Raw genomic sequence first — 24888 nt, 5'->3', positions numbered from 1 at the left:
GAGAAAGATGATTTAACTGTGAAAATATGATGCATCTGCAAATAAAGCTACAGGGAGGTCGACTGTACTTCTATATGAAGTTCAATCTTTCAAACTCTTGAGCACACCATGTGTGTCTATGAGTTCTGAGCAACATTATCTGTGAGTGAAAAGATGAACATGCTCGTACTGTACATGACTAAGTCTTATCGAATGCATACGTTTTTTTTTTGTTTGTTTGAGCTCATTATGTTTGAGATATAAATGCGTCTTTAGACTGAAGGACTGAAATAACACAGCAGCGTAGAAAAGCCAAACGTCAGCAGTACTACACAGCGAGTGGAGGAGGGGAGCGGAGGAGGACGGAGAGTCCCCTCTACGACCAGCAGGCTGTGCTGTAGCGACATCACTCCTCCACTCCCCTCACGTCTCCTCTCTGACAGGCACCGTACAATCACTCAACTCTTTTTTTTTTTTTTGTTCTAATTTTTTTAGTGTAAATTTAATAATTCGGCCTCTGCTTGGTTTTCCACATAGAGTAAGAAGGAAATGGTAAGTGTAGGGTTTAGCTCAAGTGGAAATGTCCTTGTCCGGGTATTTTCATGAGTTTGGTGTCTGCTGTCGGGTGTGCCCATTACCAAAACCATCAACACTACCACCACCACCACCACCACCATCATTGCTGCTACCCTAGTCAACCTCTTTGCCTGCAACTCATTATGTTTCTATCCCACTTTTCCGTTCTGCAGCAAGAAAGAAAGAGAAAAGGAGAGATGCATGAAAATAATTGACAAAACCACACTTTCCCTCCTCTGTTTTTCTTGTTGCGGTCCAGCAGTGCTCAGGTTTTTTGTGTCAGACATTCTGCTCTGGTCGAGCTGTGAACAATAGCTGTGGTGTGCCAGTTCCAAAGCAGTTGATAACAGTTTGGCTTGAGATTCAGATTCTGAGCAGGGACTTTTTATCTTTGAATATGGAGCTATCTCAGTCTGGGCAAAAGGACTGATCAAAAGCTACGAGTGTGTTGTGTTTGCATGTGCATGTATGCACTGGGTGTTATTGTGAATTTGCAAGCTCCATTTGGTGTGTCACTCCAGTATTTACAACATTCTTCCTGACTGTAGGTCAAGTCACCCTCTCTCTCTCTCTCTCTCTTTTCTTTCCCTCCTGTTCTCTCTGCCTTTCCTCTCTCTCTCTCTCTCTCCCTCTGTCTGTCTCTTTCACGTTTGGCCTGGCCTCAGTACAACTCCTAGCAGTTGTCAGTTTCAGGAAATGCACTGCGCTCTGTTGGGAAGTGAGGTATCTGGGCCAGCCGTTTTTTTTTTTTTTTTTTTTTTTTTTTTTTGGTAATTTTTATCGGCTGCTTACGGGAAGCAGAGCTCCTCCGTGCACACAGGACTGCTCACTCAGCCTCATTCTCTTCTCTTTTTCATGATTGCATTCACATACACTGGATGGATGAGTAGAGTAGGTATTTGACTGAATGGATAGCTGCATGGATGGATGCCCTCCTATTAATGAGTATGGGGGCACCTAGAAAGTATATATGCAAGCGGTTATGTATTTGAACCCCACATGCTCACACACACTCTTGCCTCCAAACAGTGTATGAGATTAAAACAGAACCAGCCTCATACGATCTGCAGAGCAGTGCTGCAGAAAGGTGTGCAAAAAAGCAAGGAAAACAAAGTTGTATGTTTTTGGCCGGTGGCTTGACTGTGATATATGAGCAAGGCAAGTGTGTGTGTGTGTGTGTGTGTGTGTGTGTGTGTGTGTGTGTGTGTGTGTGTGTGTGTGTGTGTGTGTGTGTGTGTGTGTCTCTGTGTGTGAGTGTGAGTAGGAGTGGGGAGAGCGGCATGAGTCCAAACAGGATATTGTAGTACACGGGAGCACAGATTCTTCCTGCGGCATTTTGGCTCTGTGGGTTCAGGACAGCCTCGACGACAAGCAGACAGCACCCCCTACGTTGTCACACACACACACACACACACACACACACACACACACACACACACACACATCCTATCAGATAACTGACTCAATAGCCAGCCTCCCTTCTAAAAGGAAAACAATATTATTGGACTCAGTGACAGTTTCCGGCAGGAGAGAGCAAGTTGCATAGAAACAGAATAAAAACAATCAGTCAGTTTCACGTTCAGTGCTGGGAAAATAATCATGTTTGAATGCAAATATTTTATACTAAACACATCATCTCAAGCTTCACATTTTTAACCGTGCTCTTGATTAATTTGATAAATAGAATTTATTTTTGTAAATAATTTGCTCCTTCACAACTGTTCTCGGCCTTGGGTAAATAACAAGTTGGCCTCAGACTTTACATTTATGGTCTTTTACTCCATTCGACTCACACCACAGTGGACCAGTTTCGGTCTGATCAATCTGTCAGTTCCATGGAAACCATTTGGCAGACATTACACTAGAGTCCAGAAAGCTTCAGCTGGAGAGATGTTATTTAAAGAATAAATTCAGGGCAGTTTGCTAGAATAACCAGCTCTTAGTACTGTTGGACTCAACTGACTCTGTAGTGCATTTTCCACACTTATGTTAACAGCGACATCCCCAGACTTTCTCCATTAAGATAGTTTGTCCTTTGTGCACAAACTTCATATTGGAGTGGAAGTGAAGGAAAAAGTGTGAGTGTGAGCAGAGGGGAGGGAGGACTGGACTCACCTTGTGGTTTTGAGACTTGGAGCGGAGAGACGAGGGTGAGCCGAGTGTTGGTGTGAGCAGGGGTTCATCTCACAGACCTGTCAGGAGCATTAAAACAAGCTGTTTGTCAAGTGCCAAAGCCAGCAGCACCCATCCACTTGCTCAATCCTGGGTGCTTCATCCGTGTGTGTGTGTGTGTGTGTGTGTGTGTGTGTGTGTGTGTGTGTTAGTGTGTGTGTGTGTGTAACTGCGTGGGTTTTTGTGTGTCCTAGTCTAGATAAATAGAAAGACAGACAGATAGAGAGGTAGCTGGATAGTTGGATAGATACAAAGTGTTTCTGTGCACCATATGGACATAGTGTAAAAAAAAATAAAAGAACAGATTTTGAGTATAAACACTGCAATAATTTGGGCAGAATGTGAGTCAGGGCTAACTAAACTATTATTTTTGGGTTAAGGCCAACAATTCCCATTTTCCTCCATTCCCCTGTGTTTCGCCCTGTTTCTCAGTAGCTCTATAAAACGTTGTTTGGACCAGAAGACAGACATTGTTATTTGCTTAAATTTTATTAGTAAATATGACTTTATGAGTTTCCATCCTTTTTGAGCCATTTGCATTTGGTCATTTGTGTGCTATGAAATCTAAATCAGGTCCTCATTTGTTATTAAACGCACAGTATGTTGTGTTGAAACAAAAACAGCCATAATAGTGTTATTCATTTTGTTTCCAAACAGAATTACTTCTGAAATGATCAGTAATGATCATCAATTTGTTCCATGGAAATCTGGAAAGATTTTTTCATTCATTCACAGTTTTCTGCAAAAACTTGGCAAAATAAATGAAATGTTATTCAGTCCGCCTGATAGCGCATGTGCAACGCTTGGCCACATAGATTTAAATCCACTCCGGACAGATTTTTAAACTTGTATTAGATTTTTAGTCATTTTGTTCGGTTGAGCATCGTACGATTAACTGTCTGCATGCACACAGCCATATGCTGTTTCATGCAAAACGGAGAGGAGTTGAAAACATTTCAGCATGTGTACACAAACAACACAGCCGCACACTCACAACTCTAAACACTAAAAACGGTCCCTGACCTTTTCTCTTTTAATCTTGGGTCATTCCTCATGTGTGCCTGCTTAATTAGCAAAGATATGACTGATAAAAGATGAACCCATCCCACTGCCTTTGCTGGGAGTAGATTCATATTAACCCCCGAGCAGGGAAAAGCAATAGGAAGCCAAAGCAATAAAAGGCTTTGACATTGATGGGCCTGTTTCCCAAACACTTAGACGACCTTAAGTCGTCTCCTCTCAAGTCTGGCTGGAGGGGCCGGGGCTCCACTTCTTATTGCTGTGTCTGACCAGAGTCGCCATGCCCCAGAGAGGGTCGACGTTTGGTCTCGGCCCCTTAGTTCCTGTCTGTCTGTCTGTCTCGGTCAGCTCTCTGAACATGCTACAGAACTCGGGGCGGCGGCGGTGGGGTAAGTGGGTGAGGAATTTCTGTGTGTGTTGAAGGCCTCCAGCAAACAGTCCTCACAGCGTCAAACCAAATACAGAGACCAGTTCTCTTGTGCATAAAAAGCACTATGTCTGGCTGTCTACTGATTAGACGCAAGTGAAAAAGAGAACAAGAGTAAGACCGGTGATAATAACCAGAAAATTTAGTGTGTTTAAAACACAGATGCTTTTGATTGTACAGTAAATTTGTCACGGAGGAGTCTCATGACGAAACACCAAAGCAGAAATGAAAACGGCTGAATTTATTTTTTCTTTGAACCCTGTGGTTTTTTAAAACAAAAACAAAGTTACATACACTTCAGCAAAAAAAAAAAAAAAAAAGTGAAAGAATCATTTTCAGCATAAGAAAAATGACTTGGCTTCATTTTCATGTTACATTGAGAGGATTAAAAAGCCCACACAACCTTCTCCTTTTCAGGTTGCTGTTGAACAACTTCTTAACCCCCTCCGTCCGTCCGTTTGGCTTTACTGACTGGATTAGGTTCATGCACAAGGCCCCTACTCATGCCAGTGAATTGCTTATGACAGGCCCTTATGCAGACACCTTGACTGCCATGAGCAATTACTTTAAATACACAGGAGAGGGCCAGAGCTGGGCTGACCTGTGGGAGGGTGAGAGGTAGAGAGAGAGAGGGGCAGAGAGACAGAAGGGGAGAGGCATTTAGAGAGAGAACGGGAGAGGTGAAAAGGGAGGAAAGAGAAACACAGAGCTAATTCTAGATTAGGTGGAACACTGTGTTTTTCTCCTGAGCAGCACTTTATGAGTGTCACAAGTGAAGGGTATTAATACTCACAAGTTAAGTGGAGGAAGAAAGAATACATGCTTTTCTTTTTGTTTTTAACTCTTGAAATGACATGTAGTCCTGTGAAACGTCTATAAAATCTATGGCTGTCATTTGTAATCAGATAGCATTCACATGGCCATTTCGCAGCTGAATCTGTTTCCACCCTGCGGTTCCTACAACCTGTTGTGTTGGCGTTACTCAAATCCACCCACGTCTCTGTTCATTGCTACAGTTCAGATAGATTTACGTGCCCGTGCGCCTGACAGTGGCAGAACTGACAGCAGTCCCGATCCCTCCCAGTCTCCTCGAGCCCGGCCTGTCTGTCGATCAGGTTTCACACAGATCTGGACTAGCTCTGTTACACTACAGGCCTTGTCCCTGCTGCTGCTGCCGCTGCTGCTGCTGTGTTTCTGCTGGCTCTGCTCTGTTTCACCTCAAACCAGGGAGGGTCCTCAGACACTGAGTGGGCGTGAGGAGTGCAAAGAGTTCGTAGGGTTGTTGATGTTAAGGCTTAGTTTGCAATTTACATAAAAGAGAGGGGCTTGTTTCTTGTGAGGCTGTGAAAGGCAGTGGTGAAGTCCAGGTTGTGGCTGTAAGTTTCAGGAAAAAAGAAAATTGAGGGCAAAAAAGTGGAAAATCATATTTATTGTGTCTTTATAAACTTGGGCGCCACTGCTGAATGGGAGGAAATATTCACCTTAAAGGGAAGGGCAGTTTCTTACTTTCATAATGTCGACCATCATTTCCATAAGTAAAATAATGTTGTACTCTTCAAGTTCATAGTGAGGGTCAGACAGGCCCGGAAACACGAGCGCTCAGATGATCAGAGTGGTTTTCATCAAGCCTAACATTAACCAGTTCTAGTTTGCAGAGAAAACAAATGCAAATGCTGAAATTATCACCCAAACCATCAGTTGTAAATATCCGGCAGTTTACACACCAGCTCATGCCTTCAACTTTGACCTGCCTTTTTTTTTGTTTTAGTTTTTCAGTGTTGGGTGTGTTCGCTTTCAGTTTTTGCCTTCAGATAAAGTTTGCTTGTTTACAACCCATCCAATCATCTGTCGGCTTGTTTCCCTCTGTCTTTGTCGCTTGTGATGGTGCTGTTTTTATATATATGAATTTTCTTTTAACTTAATGTCTTTCTGTGAGTGTGTGTGTGTTGAGAGTGGAGGTATTGTGTGGACAGCAGCACAGTTGATGAGAGTGTTAGATCTGTGAGAGAATGAAGAAGTGGTGAAGGCCAGAGTATGTGTGAGGTGAACCAGAGCTTTTGCACTTTGCTTTGCTTCACTTCTTTCTCTCTACGTCCTTCTCTGCATCGTCTCTTCTCCTCCTGACACACACACACACACACGCACACATGCTGTAATGACTAGAAGTGTGTGGAGCTCCTGAGCTGTTCCACATGTGTAGGGTGCGTCAGATCAAATTAGGCCTCGCTGACAAAGGGCCTTTTACACACAGGTGGATGATGGGGGGAGAGGAGGGTGGGGGGAGTGTGGTTGGGGTGGGGGTGGCAGTCAGCCAATCAGTCCAAAAGCCAGTCAGTCAGCAAACCAGCCAGTCAGTAAGTTAATCAGTCAAGCTGCCACTCAGACAGCGGAGACTTCAGCTGCAGGCGTGTGCGATGTTTGGACCGGTGGAGTGTGACATGACAGCTTTTCCTTCCACTCACAGGGTCGCTCCGAAAGGGCGCAAAGAAACGTCTGTGGATGTCTGGATTTTCTTAAAAATGTCTCACCATCATCATCATCATCATCACTGTGGAACATCTTGACCCTTGACACTAATGTACTTCCGTGAAACTGTGGCCCCCGAGGATTGCACTTTCTGAGCAGAATATCAACAAGTGTAGCCTTGACGTACGCGGTTCACCCAGTCTAATCACAACACACAACCGAAATCACAACAGCATGTCAACTGCCTGCATTTGTGGGATGAAGAGTAGAATTTCCGAATGTTTGGGACTGTGTTTACTTCTCTCTCCCAAAGTTTATTACAATCTCTCTCCAAGTTGTCACTTTTCATATGTGAGCGTAAATACCCCTGTGGCACACACACATAGACAGACACACACACACAGCAACCCCCTGGGTGCCGGGGTAACCATAATGCTGCTGCGGTAGTGCAGGCTGAGTTATTACGTTTAATCCGTCTAATTGTTGAGTTTCATAGAATAGGACCCAGTCTGCCTTGGAACTAATTCTGTCTGGGCATTCTATTTAATTCGCCACACTGGGCCCTAAGCTCTTCTAAAGGCAGGCTGCCCCCTCCGCTCCCCCCACCCCACCCTTTAAGAATATAAACCCCTTATCTTCTTCTCTCCCTCCCTCTCTTGCACGGAAGAACACTGGGTGACTTGTGCAGGAGAGTGATTTCTCAACAGTCCATAAAACATTCTTCTGACGTTTTGGACATCCACTCTAATGAGGCAGGATAATGGGAGCGGAGCTATCATGAGCAGCAAAAAGGCCCAGGGACACCAGCTTTGCCACAGCAGACATTTTTAAACAACAACAATATGCAAGTTGCATGAGGCCGCGGGGCAAGGCATGAAATGAATGGAAATTGAGATGCACGTCTGGAGATGGCTAAAGAGAAGCGTATTGACAGCATCACGTGCACGGCCCAAACCGCAAAAATACCCGTGTTATGACACAAAAAGCTTTCTAAAGAATAAAGACTGAAAAACTAATGGCGGCTGTTGCATGTGTGCGTGGAAGTGTTTGTTCCAGCTGGTGCTTAATTGTTGCCACTGTACTAAAGTAAAACTATGAACTCAGCGTAGCTTAGCTGACGTGGTTGCAGTCTCACCCAGAAACAATGCTGCTTTAACTGGTCAGACTGGTGGGGGGTTGATTGGTTGGTTGCTTGCTTGCGTGGCTGAACGGTGATAATCCGCACTCACAAATCCCATGCGTTTAGTCAAATTATTCCAGGCCTTAAGGCTCCCATTGTGGCCGCTGGCTGGTGCGCTGCTGTCTGAGTCCCCCACAGGGACAACAATGCCACCATTCAAGGCCACTCGCTGCTGCTGACGGGCAATTTCAGGTGTGAATTGGCTGTGTAGCCAGTGGCTTATATTAAATGACCTGAGACATGACCTTGAAGGGAAGGAGAGGATAGAAAGGGAGGGGAGAGAGAGAGAGAGAGAGGGGAAGAGACAGGGTAAGCATTTGGAAAAGAAAGAGAGGTTATGTGGAAGAGGGGTTGCCCACAATCTTGTCAAGTTCTGTCATCTTTTTGCTTTGATGGTCTTAAAAAACTGGCAAGAGCTGCATTATTTGGAAAAGAAATGAAGAATGAGAGGGAGAGCGAGAGCATGAGAGGAAGGTAAAGAATGATCCCTTCGGCCTGATATACTGTCCTCTTTTCCCTCCGCTCTGTTCCTACAAAACCTCTCCTCTGTCCTCCCTCTTTCCCCCAGTAATGTGCTTTTAATCATATCTCCTTGGCTGGCTCGCTTGCGTGGGTGAGCGCTGCGTCCAGGCCCTTTGATGGGAATCTGCGATGCGCCCAAAAGTCTTTTGAAGTGGCCGGCCGGGGAGCTACAGGGGGGCTAGCTATGGGGCCGGGAGCTTTGATGTGCCAGGGCCTGGAGAGGCCGGCTGCATGCTGCCCTGCACCGATCTGTCAGTAGCACAGCTGCACTGCTCGCTGGGGAGCCCCTGCCTCCAACCCTGACTGACTGTTTGGCTGGCTGACCGACTTACTCACCTAGTTGACTGTATACACTATGTACCTGCAAAAATCAGTAGCAGCACTTAGAGGAAGGCTAACTTTAGTCAGGTTTGGTCTTTGTCTGATGACACTGTGGGTCAACTTCATACATACAGTACAACTGCACTGTATAAGCATTTATTAATATGTTGTTTTGAGGGAATGTGTCCCCGGAGATCATACGAGTCCAAGTCCTGCTGCAGAGCGTTGAGTTTCATTTCGTCTTTGCTTCTTCTGCTATTTCCTTTATTTTCTGTCAAGCAGCTCGCAGAGAAAAAACACTTAGTGGACGACCGTTTTCTGCTCAAAGTCTATATAAATGTGCCATTGGGAATTTTTTCTAGTTTGACTATTGCCAAATGGAATCTGTTTTCTCTGCAGCTGCACGAAACCATTAAAAAGAGACCATGTGTTCTAACCTGTTAGGTTTCAGTCAAGCTCAACCTTGGCTCAACTCTCCACCTGGAGAGGAGAGCAGTTTCCAAGGCTGAAGCTATTGACACTTAGCTCACTGTGCAGATTTTCTCCCCTCTAGAAGGAAGATGCATTAATTGCATGACTGAAACTGAGAACATTATTCAACGGCACAGATATTTCTTTTATGTGCATTACCACCCCACATTTCTTTTCAGTGTGATTTATTTCAATCCTCCATATTATTGCGCACAAGCGTTAAATGATGATGAATGGTACAGAGAGTATGGCAGTATGACAGCCATGGACTTAATCCTATAGTTGAATAAATTGCGCCTCTTACCTTTTAGAGAGATTGTCAGGGAAAGTCTGATTTCTTTCCCTTTTTCAGAAGTCACAGAACACAGCCAGCAGAAATCAAAATGATGCATGTATCATATTTTATTTCAAGGCGACACATTCAGTTTCTTTATTGCTCATAGAGAGCACTCGGCTCTTCAAGCGCCAAGTTAAGTGTTTGCTGGTTCATTCATTCAGTATGTTTTGTGTGAGGGACACTGTGTCAAGCAGCACATTCACACACCAGAACGCAGCAGATTTTTCTAACAGCATTGGCAAAGTCAGACTTTGTAATAAATGTTGCGTCGGTGTAGTTTCACTCACCACAGTCATTCATACCCGTCACCTCACTCCCCTCTCTCAAGCACCTATGAAGTGCTAGCGTATTTGTACAGCCCAGAAATGTTGAGCGAACATATACAGTAGGTGTGCTCTTTTTCAGCAGCACCCTGCTTCACACTTACGCACTTTATACACATTCTCACCTGGGAGCTGTCGGATGTAACTGTACAGGGTGTTCTGTACTGTTAGCCACCAAGCATTTCCTCTTAGTTGCCTACTGTAACGTCAGCAGTTGCTGAGGTTGGGGAGAGAGTTTGTTTCACATTCACTTTTTTTTTTTTTTTTTTTCTTTTCAAGTTTTCCCAACCAAGAATTCAAACCTGCAGACAAACCAAAAAAAAAAAAAAAAACTGGCTTAAGCAACCACTGTGGTAGTAATGGTGTATGGACAGAAGGGTAGATAAATGATGAGAGACTGATATGTGTAGTGCCCCTGTAGGAGTCATTCATTCCTGAAGGATTAGCTTGACTGTAATGAAAAATGACAATGGCGAATGGCTCTCCAGTGGCAGTTTGTTTGTTGACATTGCCTCTGGATCCTTCCGTCCTCTGGAGGATGGATCATCCTCAGTTAACCTCAGCTTCAGTAAACACCAGCGAGATTTATGGCTCTCCTCCTTTCACCTGTGGTAGCAATCCACCACAGCAGAACAACAGGCAAACCCCACACAGGCACCACTGATCACAGCCACCAAACTTGTTTTCATGTTCAATTTTTGAGCGTATTCATCATTTTAAAACACAAACTTCTTGCTGGGGTTGTGCTTCATTTGCTTGTTGCTCTTGTTTTTTCTAATTTTTTATTTCCTCTTAAGTAACTTTGAGGTTGGAAAATTAATGTCATATATTATGTTTACACAATAGCCCATGCTTTTTATGGTTGCACTATTCCATTACATGGGACTTTTCTAGATGACTTGTGCGTTATCTTTTACATTTCCCCTCAGATTGAGTCTGACATATTTTGTATATATGAAAGCTTTGGGATCTCCCTGTGGCCAAGGTTCACTCATCAATGGGTCAGTGAGGTTTAGAGCTGCAGAAATCTGCCTGCTCACCTTAATTTCAGTTTAACATACATATACCAGAGCCAACCGACTTCAGTCTAAGATTGCTTCAAATCTTTACAAAGGCTTCTGGCACAACTCCGACTCACTTCAGGCTGAAGGCAGAGAATGAAACCTGGAGGCAGCTCTTCACAGTTGTTGGTGAAAACTTGACTCCTTTGGTGCAGGGCTCATCAGATGCCCTCAGCATGACCTGCGAATGCAAACCCGCTATCTCCAACACATCTGTGCCTAGTTAAATGAAGGTTGTATTTTAGGCCTATTATAGTCAAGGAGACAACACGGCCTGACTGCTAGTTTGACCACTCACCCCTATCTGACTTGCACATGTGGTCAGTCACTATGGCAACATGCTGAAAAGACTGCTTCCTGAGACTTTGTTGTGTTTGGGGCTTGGCAGGGCATTGTAACCTAGATATTATTTTTAGTCCGTCAGCAAAGGCCCAGTGTGTGTTGATTTAGGATGTGAGCTGACTGCCTGTTGGTGCGCACACACACCAACACACAACCCTTTGAGTACACAAATTCACAGACCTACAGACCCAGGCGATATCAGGCTTTTTTTTTTTTTTTTTTTTTTGCTTTTTTTTTTTACTTTGCAATATACTACTGCAAAATCATCCTTTGACATTTTGCATCTCTGAAAGCGCAGACATCTGTAAGCCAATCTCAGGTCATTGAAGTCATCATCGGCGGTGACGGTATGTGAAAAGCTCTCTGTTTCTCTGCTCCTCAGCTGTGTTGTCCCACACCCATCTGTGGCCTTTTATTGCTTTTCTCTCTCTCTCTCTCTCTTTCTTTCTCAGAGTGTCTCCCTCTCTCTCTCCCTGTGGCAGGCAGTAATAAAGGTCTGACAGGCAGAGCGTGAAGGTCATGGTTATTAGATGGTAAAGGCGAGAGCCACAGCTGGGCTGGGCAGGCCTCCTCTCTGGCAAAAGTGATGAGTTGTGTGCATTGGGGAAGGAGGTGGGTGGTGGTAGTGGTGGTGGTGGTGGTGGTGGGGGCGTTCTTATTTGACACAAAGTTTTTTTTCTTCCCTTACGGCCACCTGGTTTGGTGAGGGAAAGGCCCCAGGGTCTTTTGATAAAGTGCGAGGTGTGAGTGAGAAGAAGGGGTGGTGATTATGAGCAAGCCAACAAGTAGAAATACTGTCCAAGTGGTGTGTGTGTTTGTGTGTTTTTGTGTGTGTGTGTGTGTGTGTGAGCTCGTTTGACAGCCCCAGGGGTGTTCACACCTGCTGCTTCTCTAGCTCTGTTTGAGCTTCTGGTGGCCAAGGTTGCAAGAGCTCAGCTGTGACACATGTAGAAACACACACACTTCAATCCCTTTTTGATGAGATGGCAGCTTTTTTTTTAATCCCTTAGTAGCTCAGATAACTAAAAACCAAGCCCTCGGATCTATAAGCTCCTGTAGAACAAGGGACTGATGCATAGTTCAGTTGAGGTCGATGTCTTCGAAAGTGGGAAAAACAGTGAGTCTGTAAACAAGAAGCCATTGAAATTAATTTTCCCCTCAGCGCAGAGAAATAAACACATTCATTAAGATAAAACAACATGGTGTAACATGAATAAGAGCAGCTCTTAACTGTCATTGTTCCCCCCAGGCTATGTTAGCACTGTTAGCTGCACTGTATAGAAATGTATTTCACACTTAACGATAAAATAACATTAACAGTTCTACAGTTATTTATTTAACTGATGAGAAACTATCAAGTAGCAGACACTGTAATGTGACTGCATGGACACAGAATTTGATTTACGCTCACCAGGATATGGCTTGTAGTTTATAAACCTAATCATAGGAAAGTTGATGTCAGATCATGTTTCACCCAACAACTCCTAAATTTCACTAACCCAAGGGTACAGATGATGTAAGCTTATTTATGAAGCCCTCTCTTTAACAACCCAGCAAATTAAAAAGGACAAAGTCTGCATGTTCTGAATTTCTTCTGTGCTTTCTTATTAAGGATCATCTCCAGGCTCTTCATCGGACACACAGGGATACTTTGGGTTGTTCTACTTGGCTCTCATTGCTGCTGGATTCTTTTGATTGACTGTGATGAATGAGGAATTAAATCATTATTCTGCACTTTGCACTCATCAAAGTTTGGTCTTAAATTCACTGTAAAACTGTTTGTGATTACAAAATTTAATTTTAGCTTGTGAAATCTAACACAATGTACACAGTTTGTGCTCTTATATGCTAGATGGAGTAATCGTTATTAATAAGGAAATCCTTGTTATTGGCCAGTGACCTTATTGAGCTTGAGCAATCAGCAAAGGAATTTTAACCCACTGTGCTGAAAATTCATCCATATAGCAGGTTGTAGCGCTGCCTTAAAACCTCTGTTTTCAGGTTTCTGGAAAAGACTCTTGTTGATTCATCACAAAGAAAAACAATAGCTTTAACTTGATACCCATATAAGTGATCGTCACTTGAGAGGAAAAAAGCACCGAGAATCAAACAGAAATGTAAGAAGTATAGATGGTTTGTGTTATGTCCTCTCTCTTTTTTTTTTTTAATCAAAAATATTGTCTTTGGGTAACATCCAACTTTTCACATAGCCTCTGCCAAAATCTGAGTCTTCCAAACCTCAAGTATTCTCAAGTGGGCTTAGTGCTGTTTTGGAAAAATAGTGCAGAGAGAGCAGAGTAGAGTAGAGTAGCTCCGCGCTGTAGTGATGCATTCAGCAGAGACTGAAGCAGCCTGCTTTTATCTACCGCATACACAAATCTCATCTGCAGAACATCTCATCTCCCAAAGCGTTCTAGGATGAACTCCTCTCCAACCTCATTTGCATTGATATGAAATTTGGACAAAAATCTGATAAAGGGGGGACACCCCTGGGTGATTACGGGGTCACTAGCCAACCATAAAGGAGTATCCCTGCAAGTTGCCGCCACCAAGGCCAAGAAAAGAAGCACCGCGTCGGGCGAAAACAAGACTCAGACTAGGCCTCATTGTGTCTGCTATCTGTTGCTACACAATGAGCTGTCTCATTCTTTGGGACGGGTGTCAGGAGTTCAGCCTTTATCGCCACAACCTGCGTTTGACCTCACGGGAGGGTAGAGATGCAGCTGAAGAGGCCTCGTCTAAGCTGTTGAGACAGAGACACACACCCCCGGGTGCTTCTATTAGGCTCATCACTAAGGAGGAGCTAGGAAAACAACACTCGCACACACTCACACATACAACACACATATTCCTAAACACACATACATTTCACAGATGAGCGAGTGAGAATACTATGAAAAAAGTATCCAGAACATGGTACCCCCCCCCCCCCCCCCCCCCCCCCCTGCTGATAGAGGCAGATAGAGAGTTTAAGTAAACATCAACAGCCACACAGTGATGTGCGGCGTCACGGGCCCCCTGACAACAACGTTTATTGTTTTCTGAAGAGAGAAAAGGTGAGGGAGAGGATCAAGATGGGAGACGAGTCAGAAATGACAAGGCTTCAACCGCATCTGCAGCTGGAGAGCAGGTTGAACTGGATGTTTCTGAAGTTCAAGGTCAAATGACAGTCATCTGAGTGGACAAACATCTGCACACACGTTACACACACGTTACACACACACACACACACACATGGATTACACGAACACGTACTCTACATCAGGATTTTGGTTTATGGACTTTGAGTGATGATATCTTTCTACAATTTATGGTTGTCCACATTAATAATTGTAATTGTAATTGTGTAATTGTGTTAGGTTTCACATCCATCAGTAGGGCTGAAGTGGTGATGCGATAACCTTTTTCTTACCCATATGAAAGAAAAAAAAGTCAAACTTCCTAAATGTTTAATGCTAAATGTTTTAGCACAAGCAGCTGTACATGATTTTATTATATAATTAATATTCTTATATGAGTATTTTTATATTAGTATTAGTATTTCTATATGAAAAGGATCAAATGACTATTCGTCAAAAGCGTCACCTGTGGTGACAAATTATCAGCTGACTCTGCAGTCGCCCTCGGCTCTGTGATGACATCTCTTGCTGCTTTTCCTTTTGGTTCTCCTGCCCACAACCTCATTTTCACCATCAGCCGGCAGCAGTTTTCATGTAAAACCACTGTATGCTCACTGATCAACACCAACCAACAAGTTAGCGACCAGCTCATGAACATAAGGGATTGTTCAGTAGAGGAGTTGAATAATAAAAAAAATAAAACTATAAGTAGAATGACGACTGGATTTGTCAGAAACACAACTTAATGTTTGCCCTCACAACCTGTGGAGTTTGAGCTCTTTAGCTTCTTCCATTGCCCCCAAGTGGCCAAAAAAATAAATAAATAAAATAAAACAGTCAACGCAGCTTTAAATCAGGAACTACCTAATTAAGAAATAAGTTGGTGTATAATTTCTCGTCCATTCCTGTGCTGTATGTTAACTCTGCACCACCGTCATTATAACCAACACGGTCATTACCGTCTTCATCATGTCGTCATTTTAGCTGTCATCGGTGGAACCACTAATTTTTTTGTCAGTAGGAATTACCAGGATGTCAACCTAACCCCTGCATTATAAAGTGTTATTCTTCCATAGGCAAGAATCCCGCCCCACCCAGCGCACGCACATGCACACGCGCGCACACACACACACACACACACATACACACTTTTGATTTCCACTGGTTTCGGAACAGATTAAACACCCGCACTCTGGTCTTGGGTCAGCACCGACGCTCATACTGTACAAACATTCCACATCCGTCTGAACTCAGGGCGGACCTGCTGTCAGTCAGAGAGGGTGGAAAACATTTACAGTCACATCGTTTGGACACCCAGCAGGAGCTTATGGATACACACACACGTCAGCTTCACCGTCACAAAAATGCATTTGCAGGGCCTCTGGATTTAAAGAGGGCGCAGCGATGATTTCGGTGTCTGACTATGACCTTGTCATGTAACATATAAACTCATTATCTCTGTGAACAGGTAGGTTAGTGCTTGGTCTATTGTTTGCAGTTCATTGCTTGTTCACTCCTTTGATGGGCTAGTGTCCAGCCTGAGCTGTCAGGTGAAGGTGAATCAGAGACAGATAAAGCTCGGATCAGCAGGTGGCTGTTTGCAGCTGTTTTAGTTTTACACCTCACATCTCTCCACCCTCTCTCTTTATATGTAAAAGTCTCCCATGTCCTACCAGTTTTCCGTCGTTGTTCTTTTCACTGTGTTGTATATTTTCTTTTTCTCTGCTGTATAGTCACATCAGTCTATGATTGTCTCTCTGCTTTTTTCATCATCTTGTTCTCTGTTGTCTCTTTTATTGGCCCTTTGTTTCTCCTTTCTCTCCTTTTCACCTCACTTCACACTGTGAGAAAGACAGCTGTGTGTTGGATGTGGTTGTGCGTGGGTTTGTGTTTGTTAGCGCACGTCTCGCCGTTAATTCTCAGGCGAGCATGTGCTCATAATCTGTGTTGTGTGCTGTGATGTGTTTACACTGTGTGTCTCTATATCTACATGTGTGTGTATGGTATGTATGCCAGTCAGCTGTGGAAATAAGCAGGTTACGGCACCCCTGCAGACTTGTCTTGCACAGGAAGTGGATAACTGCGGTGGGGCCGAGTACCAGCTTCAAAAACAGTTCCCCACATGAAACGACCTTTGTTCTGCCAGTTGTGCCGTTCTATCTGTCAGTATATCTAAAATTCAGAGAATCTGGTTTGTTTTTATCATGATGCATAAAATCTCAATTTTTCAACTGTGTTTTGGCCCCAGATTTGTGAAACACTCAAAGTACATAGAAACCTGAAATTCATTCTTCATTCTTGACTGTGAAAAATACGAGTTTTCTGGGCCCTAGTAGCAGCTGCAAAAGATGATGTATTCATATAAGCTGTTTTACCTGTCAGGAGCTCATGTTCTTTCTTTTTTAATGATTTGTTTTTCTCGTTTATTTGTCCTTTAGTGCACGACAAGTGTGGCTTGATATGTCTTGGCCTGACAATAATATTGTCTTCATTGCATTCCTTGTTGACACAACAGTCATGCACCCCTCCATCACACTCCAGCTCTTGTCTCTTAGTGTAAAGTCGGGAGAGGAAAACCAACACACAGTCCTAACTCTGCCAATCCACTCCCCTCCTCTCGTTTGGTCGTCGCTAGGCAGCGCCTCTTTTTTTTTCTGCACCCTCTTTCTCTTCTTCCTTTCGTGCATCTGAAAGGGGTCAATGCCTCTGCATGATGGAACCACAGGGCTAAAAGTCTTTGGGCCAGACACTGGAGGAGTCCACTACTAATTGCTCTCAGCGAATCCCCAACCATTGTCCCCCACTGGGTTTCAATTTGAATTTGAATGGAGGTAGCTAGCTGGTGCTGAGAGTGTAAGGTACACAAATGACTGTCACTGGGAATGGATAGCAGCGCTACAGGGATTGTGAACTTGTCCCCTAAATAAGCACTGTTGGCTTTTTGGCTCTGCATAAGTTACGGTGTGTTTGCTCTAGCATAAGCGCCATATTGATGTACGCTTGGCTGAAGTAGTATTGGGATTGAATGGGAGATGTTTTGAGGTGGACATTTTGTCAAGAGGATTTCTTTTTTGGCCTCGACGGGGAGGTGCCAGGTTGTTCTTTGCCCTTTTGCAGCATCACGTTACGTCATTGCACACGGGCGCAGAGGTGTTCTACTTGATCTTCATACTTTTTTTTTTTATCCTTGAACCCATTTGCCTTTCTCCTCATCTGTGTCTTCCAAACCACTGTAAGACAAGTTCAAGTTGCTCCTCGAGAGCAAAAGCTAAGTCAATACGTCCAAAAGAAGGATGGAAAGACAGTGAGAAAGACCGGCCAAGTCTGCTCCGATGGACAGACAGACAGCTGAACAAATTGCCAGACCTCCCCCTCCCTGCAGTTCACTTGTTCCTTCTCTATAGAGGCGAGGCTCCTGGTCCGTGTCCCCCTCTTCGCCTGCCCCACTAGTGGTTAATTGAGCCCCTGCCAAGCCTCGCCCCTTTATTGCCTCCATTTGTCAAAGCCTGCAGGCCTGAATGGTGCCAGAGACCTTATACAAATGAAGAGCCTCCTAGCCTCTCCACCTCTCTCCATCCCTCCATCCCTTTATCCCTCTCTCCATCCATCGAAAGCAAACAGGTCTGGCCTAGGGCAGCTCAGGGCAAACACTGGCTCAACAAAGGCAGTGGCTTAGTTGGGGGGTGTGGGCAGGTGGCTGATGTTTCCCTGACACCTCCAAGGTCAGTGGTGCTAAATCTCACTGTGGCAGATGTGATGAGCTTATCTCATGGCGTCCACGTCTTCTGCTTCCCCCAGAAAGTGAGCCCGAAAGCTAAAAAGCCACATGTATGCAAACAGAGCATCAGGGTTTTGTTGTGGATTAGTCCAGGCCTTGTAGACCTGTAAGCAGGGGACAGGTGTACAGTGGGAGGTATTGTATGGCGCCAGAGTCTGTCCAGTGTGAGGCTGTCATCAGCACATGTGCTGCTGCCATCCCGCGGCCTGCATACTGCAGATAAGAGCAGCCATTCAGCCACGCAGCTAGCCATTCACTGTAGTCATCTTTGTTTGCCTGTGCCGGAGACAGACCTGTAACGTACAGAGAAAGACATGGGAGGGGCCGGAGCGCTTACACACAGAACAAAATACAAGGAAGAATGACAGAATGAAGGAAACGCCAAATGAAAGAGAGGCAGTCGGTGCGGTGCCATATGGAATCGAAGCTAACAGGGGACTGTTTGTCTGTGCTGCGTGTGTCGGCTGCCACACAGACCATATCAGGTTAACGCAAAAATTAGAATTAGAATTGAAGTCAGTCCAGAGTTTCATAAGACCATGCTGAGGCTGGCTGGTTCTTTGTGGATTTTCTTCCTGTCATAGACATAATTACTGTCTAAAAGACCACTTTTTTTCATTACCTGAATCCTGCTGCTAGCCACAGAGTGTCAACAAGTTTAGTGTTTTAAGATCGTAACAGGTCAGGTTAAAACTGACGTGTTAAGATCTTAAGGTAAAACTCAACAGCCTGTGTAAAAGGCCTCATCTAATGGAGAGCACTGATCCTTTAGATCTGCATAAGACAACGAGAAAGACATTTAAAAGTTACGTTTTCGAACTCAGATATTCCTCTTTTTAAACATGATTTAAAAGTCTGATGACACATCGAAACAAAAACAAAATGTATGATGTACTGGTCAAATTTCACATTCAGGGCTTCCCAACATAAAAACAGTTACTTTTCTACCTTCAAGCAGGGTCACTCAAAACAATGAATGAACCCATATAAGTACAAACACTGGTATAAGTGTTGTGTATCCATTCGTCCATATATTTAGCCATCCACACAATTGGCTTGCTTAAAATAAAATAAAGTTGAAATAGATGACACATCTTAAACACATGGTCTTTGTCCAGTGATCAAAAAGTGAATCTGAAAGAGGCAGTTTAGGCTGCTGCTGCTGCTGCTGCTGTAGCAGTGAGCATGGCCCATCAGCTTGGTAGCTGGTGGTATGAATCAGACGGCTTCGCTGGGAACCATCAGGTAATATTTGTGCTCCAGGGCATCACTGCAGAGGGAGTGCCACTGTTTAAGTTCTAAACTTTCATGAAATATCTAACAGCCAGAAAAGAGAGGTTCTCTCTGAACATTTTATCATCCCAAAATATTGTCAGCGGTTTTTACTTATTTTTCATGGTTAAAAATGATTGATGATCATGACTGACAGTACCTGACTGTCTATATTGGGCAAAATTTGTTATTGGTAAAATATTAATTACCAATAACAATTATTAATTAAATTTGTAAATGCAGTTAAAATGCTAAATTCACCTCACATCCACAACAAAGATGGTCCCTTCATTTCACTATGTTCCCTTTATTTTACTATAGGGCAGAGTACCAGCCCCAATTTTTTTTTGAGCTGCTATTAATTTTAAACTCAACACAGATCAGAGCAGAATTGAAGGGGAAGGATTAAATAATGTAAAATGTTCAATTGTGCTGTAACAGGAAACAAATTGCTTAGACATTAAAGCAAGTATCATCTGGCTTTCAGCTTACAACTCTCCAGATTTAAGTTCATCCTCTCATGCATCATCCATTGATGTTTGTTTTCCCAGTTGGCCAGAGACATTGCGTCATACGCGCCTGTCTTTTCCATGGGTGATCCACCCTCAGTGCCTTTGAAGTTCAAGTTCATCACCAGGATCCTGAAAGTTCATGTTCACGTCCAAGTGCACAGAACACTGTGATGTTCTCACAGTTGTAAAACGATGGAGACACGTGAAACACATTTGTATGTGTGTGGGTGTGGTTGACAGGGTAACAACAACTACATTTAAAATGGAAAATATGTATGTGTGATTTGCACCAGTGATGGTTTCTTTTTACTCCATGGACTCTCTTAGAACAGCATGAGTACTTATTTTATTGTATTATTGTATTGTCTCTGCTCTTGAAAGTGCTTTAACAATTAGTTCAACAATTCGCCTCAAACCTAAGTCTCTTTACTGGCATTAGATGATAAGTACGTTTCGGCAGCAGTGATTTAAAATGCTTGTTTTGTGAAGTCATAAATTCACTCACAAACCTGCAAACATATCTATATCTTGATGCATCGCGTATTGTTATGCAAGTACATTAGGTTGTGTGTGTGCACATGTGTCGTATGTATTTGCATTCATTTGTGTTTGTGCATGTGTCGGCTCCGCCCGCTGGGGTGCCGTGCCCCGGTTCAGAGGTCTTTGTTGTAAGCGCAGAGCTGTGAGTCAGGCCTGTGGGAACAAGCCCAGCTTCTTCTCCTCTCTCTCCCACGCCTTCACACTCATCCCATCCTGTGTACCTCTGCCTCAGCCCTGGTGGTGGGGAGGTGGTGAACGCTGCTGTGGAAACACTCACACGTGCATGTGTGAGGGTCATCAGACCCTGAGAAAAAGGATGTGCATGTGATTGTATGGGTAAACATGAGTTTGCACGTGTGTGCAACTATATGCGATTTTCGCTCTATTGACTCATGGTGTTACTCTGTGCTACTGTTGTTTATACTAACAGCGCTTCTTAACAATGTTATGGATAGACATGAAGTACACAGATGTATTGTTCAAAATAGAGATTAAGGGCTGCATGCAGCCTTAACTCTCTTCCTCTTACATGATTAAAGTGAAACCTCGTTTGTATATTTAAGTATATTTGTTTTGATATATATTATATATTATATTATATTTGATAAGCAATTACACACACATTTTATAGTGTATTTTATATATCTCTGGTCCGAGGCATCAAATATAAAACGCTGACGAGCTTTAAGACCAATGATCAAATCTTCTAGTGTGGTTCCCTGGCTCCCATGAAGCCCTGCTAGTGTCGTGTTTTTCTCCCAGTCTCAATCTGGCAGTACCCAGTGATCCCCATCCAGTGGGTGCCATCTGGCTGGCTGTGCCCCAGTCAAAGAGCTCATTCTGGGGGTTAACTCAGCAGCAGCAGCACAACGGGGGAGGGTGGGAAGGGCAGAACCAGGCAGCCAGACCAGACCCAGGCCAGGGGGCTTTGAAACCCCTCACCCTAGCCCACAGACAGGGGGTCTGGGCTAACCAGCCAAAGCCAGAGAGAGGGAGAGAGAAGGGCCTTTATCAGCAAACCCGAGCACAATTGTGGTGTGCAGTGTGGGAGTTGGGGGAGTTAACTCTTTGTATAGATGAATGGATGAATAGAAGAGGAGGGCTGAAACACTAGCATGTCCCCCTCCTCACTAACCCACCCCCCCATGCTGGATCTCTGTATGTTTTAGGTCGCCCATCTCGGGGCCCCAGGGCCCCTCTCCATGGACAGACCGACAGATACCATCAATTACCAAGGCCAGCCTCTGGCCACCATATGGCCGGTGGCTGTATAGGAAAGGAGCCTGTTCACTTCACAGCACCAGCCCTGCATATGCTGCAAGCCAGCTCACATAGATGCTGCGCAAATGGTGTGTGTCTCCATGCATGTGTGTGTTATGCTCTGCACCAGCATAGTTTTGTCTAGTGTTACAGGGCTGCCTAAGTGTCAAGAGGTCAGGATTGAGTTACAGGATTGAGTTATACCTGTGTGTGTGTGTGTGTGTGTGTGTGTGTGTGTGTGTGCGTGTCTGTGTGTGTGTGTGTGTGTGTCTGTGTGTGTGTGCGCTCTTAAACATCATTCTTTGTGGGGACCAAATTGGGTTTTTGTTTGGAGATTTTATTTAAATTAGAATTTTTTTGTCTGTCCCAACTGTGCTTTCGCAGAGAGCTGTTTAGGGGGGTCAGAAGATTAGAATCAGGTTTAGGTAATTTTGGGGTAGGGTTCACCTACACTCTTAGCAATCAGGTGACAAAATCATTTCTTGCAGAAACGCATTCCAAAGTTCAGGTGTGGCTAACATGACTGATGTGGCTCACCAGTGTCCCGAAGCCAAACTGTGTGCTATCGTCTCTGTGGTTGTGAGCGCGCCATTTCTAACAATTAATGTGTTAATAACTTGTGTGAGTCACACTTTCACCCTTGTGCCCTCAAGCACACAGGAGGGCCATGGCTGAAGTTGATGAATGAAGGAAAAGCTGCACCTGGTGTCTGTTAAACCTCCTGTTATGTTCATTTGTCAAGAACAGCAATGGTGTTCCCAGGTCAATTTGACCCAGTGCATGTTTAATTATCCAAAAGATGTCTGAAACCAAAAAAATCCTAACAAGCACTGTGAATATTTCATTACTAACTCCATTACTAACTATTCTATCAATATTTAGTGCAATGGTGTTCCTTACCTCTAACAGGTAATAGTTCAATTAGGATAATACACTCATTTTTCATAAAAAAAAATGCATGTTCAAACTTTTTTTTAAATGTTTCACCACTTTATTGCTTTTGAAAGACCAACTTATGAAACACAATAGTTTTACATAACATTGAAACATAACATTTAAATTTTGTTTTTACTGTTTGTGAACCAGAAATGAACAAAATCGCAATACAACAATACAACAAACAAGCAATCGCAATATGAACATGTGTGTGTGTGTGTTTGTCTAGGTGTGTGTGTGTGTGCGCGTGTGTGTTTGTGTGTGTGAGTGATTGGGCTGAAATATGTCTCACAGTTGCAAAGAAAAAAATAGTCTGACATTTCTGACACCCTTTTACCTCCAGTTTGACTGCTGGGTCAAATTGACCCGAACAGCATCTATGTGATATAAACATGCAGGGGGTGGTTGCAAATATGTGAGATGAACCATTTTCATATTATATGTTGATTACACTAATTAAGGCAAGAAGAAGAAGTTTCATACTGAAAAAATACTTTTAACTTTTTTTCCTAGATCTTCAAACTTTAAAATGGGTCAATTTGACCTGGAACATAACAGGAGGGTTAAAGCTTTCACATGGGGCACATATCGCCATTGTACAGCACCTTTGTTGTTTTTATGAGCTGATTTTCAACAAGCTGCATCGGTTGTGTACTTTGGTAAGGCATGCGCATCATGTTGTCTGTTGCAGTTTCATAAGTGGTGCAATGTAGAGGTTTGCAGGTGCATGCATACGATTGCAAAGACATACATGAGAACCATGCAGCGGGCCAACATTCACCAACATTCACTGTCTTTTAGAACAAATTTCCTCTGTGTTTCCCACGTACAGCGTTTCCTTGCAGAACCCCAGTGGTAGTTACTTATAGGTTTGCTGCTGGGACACAAAACTGGCAATAAACACACACACACACACACACACACACACACACACACACACACACACACACACTCCACTGCCAGGGTGAAGATTTGGCTTGATTTGCCTGGCTCAGACTGCTGAAGAACACATTTCTCTGTAGATTTTGTCTCTTATTTCCCACACTGTGGTCATGTTAAGAAGGGATCCTAACCCTGTAATAATAATAATAATGATGACAGGGACTGGTAACACTTTCAACATACATATGGACATGTAAGTATTGAACAAAGATAGATCGATTAAAAAACAAAAAAACAGAACAAATCTTTTAAGGTAGAACACATGTACAGGAGCACAGTGCATGTGTGTGCACAACTGTGATTCATGCTTCAGCTGTCAAAGCCACCATCCTCACATGACAGCCAATGTAAACACATGACCAGACACCTGTGAACCACTGGAAATTAGGGCTTGTTTTTGCAAAATAAAAGCAGCCACAGTGTAGAAGTGACAGTCAGGCCGTGTCTCTGCTCTGCGCTCCAACTTCTTGAAAAGGACAAATCTGCCCAAATTCATTGTAATTTAATTAGACATGTCTGTTTGAAATCAAACTGCAAGTGGAAAAGAAATCCTACTCTTGCTGGTCCGCCTCCACTCACTACATGCCCATTAACAAAAAACACATTGCCTTATGGGTGGAGGATGGAGAGAGAAAGAGAGAGAGAGAGAGAGAGAGCGGGAGAGATGTTTCTGTTTGATATATAATGTGAGAAAGAGCCAACAGCAAAACAAGGAAACATCTGGGTGATTAATCTTTTGGGAGGGAGGAAAACAGGGAGGCAAATAGTACCAGCCAGAATAGGCACACGTACTTGTACACATGAGCACACACCACACTGCACGCGCACGCATGGGTGCACAAACAGCTGGGAGCCAGAGACAGTGATCTATGTGAGTCACAATCCTCATTAATATTATATCAAAGCCTCTTTGATTGAGGCTCTAGTTGCATTATTTTGTTAAAAAAAAAAATTAAAGGAAACTTAAGAATAACCACTTCGGGACCCGTTTGTTGCTCAGGAACTCATGTCCACTCTTCTCTCAAGTTTCTTTTTAGTAGTCGGCTTCAGTCTTTAATTCCCAAGAAAGTGTTGTTTTTGTTCTTTAAACCTCTACCCAAGGCACTTTTACAGGGAACATATGCTCTTCTCATTCATTCAGTACCACACATTCACACTTAAGAAGCTGCCCAGGACGACCACAGCAGTTTCACTTTTTGCCACTGTGCTTAAACTCCACTGGAGCAGCTGTGGGCAAAGCACCTTGCCTGAAGGAGGGAAAGTGTTACTCACTCACTTTCCCTCCACCTAAATTATGCCTTTCTTGGGATTTCAACCACAGACCTACTTATC

At 43.7% G+C, this 24888-nt stretch overlaps 1 protein-coding gene across 5 annotated transcripts in view; it reads left to right on the top strand.

The window, feature by feature from the left end:
• Positions 1-24888, top strand: part of kcnq1.2 (potassium voltage-gated channel, KQT-like subfamily, member 1.2) — a 171246-nt gene that overhangs the window by 53058 nt on the left and 93300 nt on the right. The window contains exon 15 of one of the 5 annotated variants that reach the window (XM_071493369.1): positions 12810-12965. The exons of 3 other annotated variants lie outside the window; for them this stretch is intronic. In XM_071493369.1, the coding sequence (XP_071349470.1) occupies positions 12810-12909 (100 nt within the window). In that variant the 3' untranslated portion in view covers positions 12910-12965. Of the gene's footprint in view, positions 1-12809; positions 12966-24888 lie in introns of those variants that run through there. One more of the 5 variants, XM_071493378.1, reaches the window with a different exon arrangement.

Source organism: Trachinotus anak, unplaced genomic scaffold (assembly GCF_046630095.1).
Source record: "Trachinotus anak isolate AG129_WGS33_773 ecotype Australia unplaced genomic scaffold, CSIRO_AGI_Tana_v1 ptg000002l, whole genome shotgun sequence".
Classification (NCBI taxonomy): domain Eukaryota; kingdom Metazoa; phylum Chordata; class Actinopteri; order Carangiformes; family Carangidae; genus Trachinotus; species Trachinotus anak.
The sequence above is the reverse complement of the archived record's forward strand: the minus strand, read 5'-3'. Positions and strand labels throughout refer to the sequence as shown.